This window comes from Harpia harpyja, chromosome 7, assembly GCF_026419915.1.
Source record: "Harpia harpyja isolate bHarHar1 chromosome 7, bHarHar1 primary haplotype, whole genome shotgun sequence".
Classification (NCBI taxonomy): Eukaryota; Metazoa; Chordata; class Aves; order Accipitriformes; family Accipitridae; genus Harpia; species Harpia harpyja.
This window is the reverse complement of record NC_068946.1, coordinates 39,687,137-39,695,700: the sequence shown is the minus strand read 5'-3', so window position 1 is coordinate 39,695,700 and position 8,564 is coordinate 39,687,137. Positions and strand designations below refer to the sequence as shown.

Genomic DNA, 8,564 nt, shown 5'->3' with positions numbered 1-8,564 from the left:
CGGGCGGAAGTGAGGGTCGGGGCCATAGAGAGCGGCGCGGCTTGGGCTAGAGCGGCGCTGCGCGGAGGTGAGGGGCGGTGGGGCTGTAGGCCGAGGCCGGTACCGGCGGGGGCGAGCTCCTGCCGGAGGGGATGAGGGGAGCTGCGGCCCCGCCGTGGAGCGGACGGGGGCTGGGGCCTTGCCGTGAGGAAGGCTAGTGTGGGGCTGGGTCTCCTGCGGGGGAAGGTGGGCTCCTGCCGCGGGGCTGAGGCTCGGCTGCGGGGGGAAAGGCCCCACTGCGGGGCAGGGACCCTGCCGTGGGCCCGAGGCCTTCCTGTGGGGCAGGGCAGGCACTGTCCTGGGAAGGAGCCTTGCTGCGGGGTCAGACCCTGTTCTGGGGGAGGTGGGATCCTGCCTGAGGGAGCAGAGTGTGTCCGTCAGGCTGTCTCTCTGTTGGGGGAGGCTCCCCCTCATCCCCTATATCTGACAGACCTGTGCTGAGGGAGCTGGAGAAACTTCAGGTCCCTTAAGTGTGTGGCTGGTGCCCTTAATCCAGACATGGAGATGCTGCTTCCACCACAGTCGCGCGCCTGTTGCCAGCAGCAAAGAAACAGCTCTCGGCTCAGCCTGGGGATGCGCTTCAGCTTTTTCAAACAATAAACCTTAAATAGTTGCAGTGCTCAGTGATTTGTAGCTGTTTAAGGAATAAAACTGTGTAAAACTCTGGGCTTGTTGTCATGGCTGAAGAAGGAACAGATGCTCCTGTGCTTGCTTGAGAGCCTCCAGCTCTTGGACCCCTCCTGCCTGTCTCACCCAGAGGCTGCAGAGAGGGAGAAGGTTCTTGTGGCCAGCGGCAGTCTGAACCCCTGCTAATAAGATAAGCATGGGTGTGGGATCTGAATGTGCCAGGCTGCCTTTTGCCTTGCGAACCAGTCACAATAAAGGCCAGGCAACTGTGGTTGATCTGTTGCGTTCCCCGCTGCCATTCAGTCCTCCTCTTTCCACGCAGGTTTGTTTCCAGAGTGCAGAGACGATGCTGTGGAAAGGAGCCGCTTAACCTCCCAGAATGCCCTTTTCTGACTTTGTCTTAGCACTGAAGGACAACCCGTACTTCGGGGCTGGGTTCGGCCTCGTTGGGGTGGGCACAGCCCTGGCGTTAGCCCGGAAAGGGGCCCAGTTCGGGCTGGTGGCTTTCAGGCGCCATTGTATGATCACCTTGGAGGTGCCCAGCAAGGATAAAAGCTACCACTGGCTGCTGAACTGGATCTCCCACCATGCCAAGCACACACAGCACCTCAGCGTTGAGACGTCGTACCTGCAGCATGAAAGTGGGCGTGTCAGCACCAAGTTCGACTTTGTCCCCAGCCCTGGGAACCATTTCATCTGGTAAGGGAGGGCAGGGGGAAAGTAGTTTGGGGATTGACCCTCGTTTTGGCAAGGAAACTCCAACCTGAGGTGCCCATGGAGACAACAGAGAGGATTCTGCCTCCTCCTTGGGTCTGGATTAGGGCAGGAGATTGAGAGTAGCGAGAGGAGTCTGTATTCACTGGTGTGAGGTGATTTCCTTATCCAAGATGAGTGTTCTCTTTGATGCATGAACCGGGCTGGGTGCAGCTGAGTGGTGCTGGACCACTGTCTCCCAACCCTGTCTTCCCACCCCAGGTATCGCAGGAAGTGGATTCGCATCGAGCGCAACCGGGAGAAGCAGATGATCGACCTGCACACAGGGACACCCTGGGAGTCTGTCACCTTCACTGCGCTGGGCACTGACCGGGAGATCTTCTTCAATATCCTCCGGGAAGGTCTGTAGGGGAGCTGCGTGGGGTCCTGCTGGGAACAGCCAGCTCCCAGGAGATGCCCAGAGCTTCAAGGGAGATCCTTTTCCCTGCCAGCTGTCTCCTCTGCCTCTCTCTGCAGCCCGGGAGCTGGCACTGCAGCAGCAGGAGGGAAGGACAATCATGTACACGGCCATGGGAGCAGAGTGGCGGCAGTTCGGCTTTCCCCGCCGCCGGCGGCCTCTCAGCTCCGTGGTGCTGGAGGAAGGTGTGTCAGAGAGGCTGGTCCAGGACGTGAAGGAGTTCATCGACAACCCCAAGTGGTACAGCGAGAGAGGCAAGGCTCCAGTGTGGCATCCTCTGTACCGTGCCCAGCGCGGCTCCTTACCCCCCTGCAGCCACGGCTGTGGGGCACCACGTTGGCCACATCCTGTAAATGAGCAAGCCCGGGTGCTGGGGTCAGGCCTGGGTCTGCAAAGGAACAAACTCCCCTCGGTTCAATCTAATCCTGGAAACCACTATAAGCCACGGAGTTCATTGCTCCTGTGACGCTGCTGTTGGGGTGAGGCAGGATGCCTGTGGTCCTCTCTGGACATGGCTGCAGAGAGATTTTTCCCTGCTGCTTGCCTTCCTCTGGTGTATCCTTTGTGTGTGCTCAGCACAGCCCCCATGGCTCTGGGGAGAGAGCTCAGAGCAACCCAGCTGATTCCTAAAAGGACGCTGTCTTTTAGGGATCCCCTACCGAAGAGGCTACCTGCTGTATGGTCCTCCTGGCTGTGGGAAAAGCAGCTTCATGTGAGTATTGCCAGCTGGCTAACAGCAGTTTTCCTGCCAGCCGCCTGCTCTGGGGCACAGCAGTCTCTTCTGAGAGGGTGTGGATGAGTTTGGGTTTGAAATGCAGGAGTGGGCTGTACCTCCTGTGTGGTGCCTGGTATAAGCATTTGCATTGCTGGCACCGTGACAGGTCAGGGTGACAAGCCCTTCACACCCTTGCTTTGCACAGCGCTGCATGGCACCAGCAGGCTGAGCAAGGGCTCCCACCCACCCTCCATATCTGATCTCCACTGGGGGAGGATGCCTCTTCCCTCTCTCCTGCTGCTGGGCATGGAGATCCAGTTCTCCCTCTGCTCCGGGCTTTCTCGCTGTGATTCACCCCTGTGGTTTGTGTCCTTCCCAGCACAGCCCTGGCTGGGGAGCTGCAGTACAGTATCTGCCTGCTGAGCCTCAGCGACCACAGCCTCTCTGATGACCGGCTCAATCACCTCCTGAGCGTGGCACCGCAGCAGAGCATCATCCTGCTGGAGGACGTGGATGCTGCCTTCGTCAGCCGGGACCTCGCTGCTGAGAGTGAGCAGTGCCCCTGTTCCTGGGCCAGTGGTGGGAGGGAGGTTTGCTGGCTGTGCTGGGGAAAGGTTTGGACTCTGGGCTGCTCTGCCACACCAGCAGAGACCAGGAGTGGGCAGCTCTCTGGGGCCTCGGGGCCCAAGCTGGACCTCACCCAGTTGTGGTTAGGCTATATAAAGGGAAGTTTGGGTCCTTTATCCTCCGGCAAAGACACTTCTCCTGCCCAGCTATCTGCAGCATGAGGGAGGGCGTGGCTTTCTCCCTTATTCTCTTTTTGGGTTCCCAGGGGTGCAGGTGGGCAGGGGAGGTAAATGTGCTGCCAGCCAGGGAGAGACAGAGGGTCAACCTCAGGGCAAGGAGAGAGTGGGGAGCTTGGCTTAAACCTCAGGTGATAGGGAGGTGGCCTGCAAGACTGCACGGCGTTAGTGGCCAGTGGATATGATCTCAGACACCTCTGTCTGCAGACCCAGCTGTGTACCAAGGCATGGGGCGCCTGACCTTCAGTGGCCTCCTCAACGCACTGGATGGTGTGGCCTCCACAGAGGCCCGAATTGTCTTCATGACCACCAACTACATGGACAGGTCAGAGCTGCCGTCTGGGAGGGAACAGGGAGGGTAGCACGGGAAAACCTTGCTCCCTTTTGATGGGCTTTATGGAAGGCTATTTGCATCCTCCAGTGTGCAGACTGGGGATTCACGTTTCCCAAATCCTCCCTTGGGATGCAAACCCCTTGATTGCTAATCAGGGTCTCTTTTGCTGGAGCCTCAGATGCTTCCTTGCTGTTCAGACCATGGTTGTGCCCTTCAGGAGAGGTACCAGCTTCCTGCTCGTGGGGATCTGCAGGTTTTGGGGTTGTGGCCATGCTGCCAGTAAAACACCAGCCCCATGTGCAGCCCGTTGGGTTGGCAGGATGCAGCCTGGGCTCACGGCACCTGGCCAGACGCTGCCTTGTGGCAAGCTTGGTTCACTCCAGACCGAGCTGGCCTAGAGGGTTGTTCAGAGGTTGCTCATAGGACAGAGATGGGCAGAGCTGTTTCCCAGGACACGCTTGTCCTCTTCCAGAGCCAGCCCTTCCCCAGCTCTCTCACTTTTGGGTTGATTTCCCCCCTCAATCCCCTAGGGTCAAACCTCTTCCCCACCTTTACCATCTCACAATGCAGAGCACCTTACAGATAGGACACTGGCTGTGCTAGCATGGAGTGGGGTGGCCTTTACTGTGTTCAGTTTTGGGACCCTCACTACAGGAAAGACACTGAGGTTCTGGAGCGTGTCCAGAGAAGGGCAACCAAGTTGGTGAGGGGCGAGCACAAGTCTTATGAGGAATGGCTGAGGGAGCTGGGGTTGTTTAGTCTGGAGAAAAGGAGGCTGAGGGGAGACCTTATCGCTCTCTACAACTACCTGAAAGGAGGTTGTAGCGAGGTGGGTGCCAGTCTCTTCTGTCAGGTGGCTGGAGATAGGAGAAGAAATGGCCTCAAGTTGTGACAGGGGAGGTTTAGATTGGATATTAGGAAAAATTTCTTTACTGAAGGGGTTGTCAAGTATTGGAACAGGCTGCCCAGGAAGGTGGTTGAGTCACCATCCCTGGAGGTATTCAAAAAGCGCGTAGACAAGGCACTTCAGGACATGGTTTAGTGGGCATCATTGATGGTTGGACTTGATGATCTTAAAGGTCTTTTCCAACCTAAATGATTCTATGATTCCTGCAGGACCCACCCTGCAAAGACACTTTGATCAGGTTTTCAAGGCACCCCTGTGTCTCTCAACAGGCTGGACCCAGCCCTGGTGCGTCCTGGCCGCGTGGATCTCAAGCAGTACGTGGGCCATTGCTCTCGCTGGCAGCTTGCCTGCATGTTCCAGCGCTTCTACCCCGAGCAGCCCCCAGCTGCAGCCGAGCGGTTTGCGGAGCAGGCACTGGCGGTCTCCAAACAGATCAGCGCTGCCCAGGTACAGGGCCACTTCATGCTCTACAAGACGGACCCCGAAGGAGCCATTTCAAACACAGGCTCCATCCTGCTGTGACTAGGGGCCAGCTTTCCCCTGCCACGCTGCAAGGACTGGGGCAAGGACTTGACCATCCTGGGGATGCCATGGAGCTGCGCAGCCATGTAGGCCAGGTCTCTGTTCACCTCTACCTGTCCAAGGCCTTGGTTTTTTATTAAAACATGTGGAGAGTCAGAGCTGCCAGCCTTGCAGCAGGGAGAGGAAATCAGCTCTTGCCGCTCCCCAGACTTGGGTGGTGCTGCACCGGCCCCACTCACCAGTGCATGCCTCATGCTGGGATTGCTGTAAACTGCCGAGGCTCCTGGATGTGAATGCCCTTCCTCGTGGAGCAGCCTGGGGGTGCCCCAGAAGGGCACTTCCCTGGGGCAGGACATTGGGGTGCTACAGTGCTAAAGCTGCTGGTCTTTGAAGGGACAGCAGTCTTCACTGCTTTGTGAATATCCTCTGTGAAGTGCACAACACGGCTCTTAGCTCTCCGGTCCCTTCGCCTGTTAGTTGCCCCACTAACTGGTTGCCCCAGCTGCTGGTCCAGAGCCCTCCTGACCGCAGCTCGGCATGGCCAGTACTGCAAATCCAGAGTGTTTCAGAAGTGGCTCCCAAGAGACAGCTCGTTGTCCCTCAGGCTGCAGGCTGGTGCCACAGCTCCTGCCCTGCTGGGTTGTGATGCCAAGTCACAGATCTGCTTGGACATTGTTCCTGGGTGGGCATGACTGTCCTTCCTGCCAGAGGAGAGGTGGGGCCCTGGAGCTACCCCATGCCCGCCTGTGGGGGCAGATGAGAGGCTTTGGCTGGTTACAGAACATCTTCCCAAGAGCTTGATGTTAATCCCAACGGTCATTTCTGCAGCCAGGCCAGCCCAGTGCAAGGTGCAGAAATTCCTATTGGAGGTGACTACTCCTCTCCTTCCAGCAGGAGAGGCCCTGCGTGGCTGAAGGAGGGATTTGGCCAGCTGCTGGCTCTCACAGCCTTTTCCCTGTCACCGGGCTTCCTTCCCGCCAGGAAGAAAAGTCCTGGATGGGTTGGTAGAGCCACAGGTGCCTGCAAAGCAATCGAGAAGCGAGCTGGGTTTGCACCTCCTTCCCAGTGCCTTGGAGCCAGGGGTCAGGGTATGCGTGCTGACCCACAGAACAAGCCAGCCAGAGCCTCTCTCCTCCCTAGTCCCTGTTTCAGAGTCCCAAAATGAGCTTCCCCAGAGCCAGCCTCGTGTTCATGTCCTTGCCTCGGGGGGCTGCGTCACCTTGGCAGAGCTGGGGGAGCTGGTTCCAGGCCAAACCCCAACCATTAGGTTGCTGCTCAGCCCTCGTCTTGGCTCTGCCCTGTGGGGCCAAGGGCGAAGCTGAGAGCGCCCGGGGATACGAAGGGGCCCAGCCAATGCCACCTGGCTGAATTTCAGCCCGAAAGGGCGCTGCTTTGATGCAACCCTAGACTTGCACAAATGTTTCTGCAAGTGAAGGGTTGATCCTCTGGCCACGGGGGGGTGGGGGGGGTCTCTAGTGACTTGGGCAGCTCCCAGAGCAGGGTGCTGCTGTTGGCATCTCAAACCCCATGCCTGGCCATCCCAGAGGCCAACTGCTTGGATCCAGGCTTGTCTCACAAAGCTGGGGGTCAAAACTGGCCAGTGAGCGACTAGCAAATGCCTTGCAGCAGTTTGGGAGGATGGGGAAGTGGTGAGGAAGAGCCAGAGGGGACATGGGCCCCCACCACGATGCCACCACACAAGAGCACAGGCAACATCTCTCACTCTGCTTGCTTTTAATAGTGTTAATGCTACAGATGTCGCTGGTGCCCTTCTGCCCAGCATGAGTGCTTTTGCCCATTAAGCCTCACAACAGCCCTGTGAGGTAGGTGGGTGATGCAGGTGGACACCAAGCAAGGAGCCCTAGGGCAGGGTGCAGGCTCCATTCCTCCCCTCCAACCCAGATGTTTGTTTTGTTTAGCCCACATGTTTCCACGTGCTGTTGCAAAATGTCCTCTGCTCCAGGCTGGCAGCAGTGAGTCAGAAAGGTGAGGGCCCTTCCTAAATCCCTACTCCCAGGAAAAAAGCCTCCCCTCTAACACATCTGGCATTTGATTGAAGTTACCCAAGTCCTCACTCACTCCAATTTCCATGGCTGAATTCCCATGCTCCAAACACTGGCCACAGCAGCTTTCCTGCTGAGATTAAGCCTGGCTTGCTGGAGGAAGCCAAGGAGCTTCAGCTGCTGCAAGGGGCCAAGATCTTCGTGTTTCTGTCAGGACATGATCAAATGCCTTTCTTGGAGTACAGCAATTTCAAAAGTGAAGGCAGGAGGCAGCAGAACAAGCACCAACGTCAGATAAAGTTTACACCTTTTCACCCAAGTGTGGACAGGCTGTTCACCCAGAAACTAGCTGGAGCAAGGACAGAGCAAGCACTGAAGAAAAATCTGGGCTTTCTTCAGGGAGCAAGTGCTCAGCCCTCATCCCCAGCAGGGCACAACATCTGGCGCTCATATCCCCAAGCCTAGGACAGGTAGTGTAGGTTCAGACCAAGGAGTTAAAAAAAAAATAATGCTTTTACAGCATTAGGGTTGAAAACAGGCCAGTGTTGGAAATCTAAGCACAGAAGGTTCTTGGGCAGCGGGTTAAACTAACTCCTTTGGGACAAGGCCAGGCATGGAGAGAGCAGGGCAGGAGGTGAGAAGGACCCATTCAAGAGAGAGCTTTTGTGCACCATTCACGTGCCAAAGCATCAGCCAGGCAGATACAGCGCAAATGCCCTCCCAGCTGGCACACAGCCTTTGGTTTCCCAGGGATCACACCTGACAAGTCCATCGCAGCATGGCCATTTTTGCACTCAGCAGGAGAAGAAAGACAATAACAACCCATGTGTGGCCAAAAGAGAGGTGGGGGCACAAGGCACAAACAAGTGTGAAGGAGTCAGTACTGTCCGGGTGAGCCAGACAGCTTACACCAAGTCAGGCAAAGCAGGGCCTGGGGAGCCCTCCTGCCACCCAGGAGTGCCAGGGGAAGGTCTCTGCCCCAGCTCCAGGTGTAGGGAGCAGGGAGGGGAGTGAGCAATACCAGGGATCAACACCTTTGCTCCAAACAGCAAAGAACAGGAGCGAGAGGTCAGAGAAAACAAAGGGAGCAGGCTCTGGAGAAGACCCAACAAATTAATTTAATACCAGTGTCCCACTTCAGAAGCTTGGGATCACCCATCATGGCTGTGGAGTGGGACACATTAAATCTGTGAAGCAGCAGCAGAAGGAACTGCACCAAGTTAGTTTAAACAGCAAATCCTCATTTCTTTGAAGCAAGATCAGCTCAAAGATGAAACGAGAGTAAGAAAGAGTATCCAAAGTATTGGGGCATGTTTTCACTCCGGGCTGTTGGAAGATCCAAGAGACAACCTGGCCTGGCCTTTGAGAGGGATCCTGACAGATACAGGTCGCAAAGTAGAGTGCTCTTCCCAGGTCTCCGTCAGCTTCTGCCTGCACAAAAGC

At 56.8% G+C, this 8,564-nt stretch overlaps 1 protein-coding gene across 1 annotated transcript; it reads left to right on the top strand.

Annotated features, from left to right (window-relative positions):
* Positions 1–2: 2 nt before the first annotated feature.
* Positions 3–5,581, top strand: LOC128143952 (mitochondrial chaperone BCS1). Its single transcript, XM_052792070.1, has 8 exons — positions 3–67; positions 989–1,365; positions 1,642–1,781; positions 1,897–2,091; positions 2,486–2,549; positions 2,932–3,101; positions 3,563–3,680; positions 4,866–5,581. The coding sequence occupies exons 2-8, from the start codon at positions 1,046–1,048 to the stop codon at positions 5,116–5,118; spliced, it is 1,260 nt and encodes a 419-aa protein (XP_052648030.1). The 5' UTR covers positions 3–67; positions 989–1,045; the 3' UTR covers positions 5,119–5,581.
* The last annotated feature ends 2,983 nt before the right edge of the window (positions 5,582–8,564 follow it).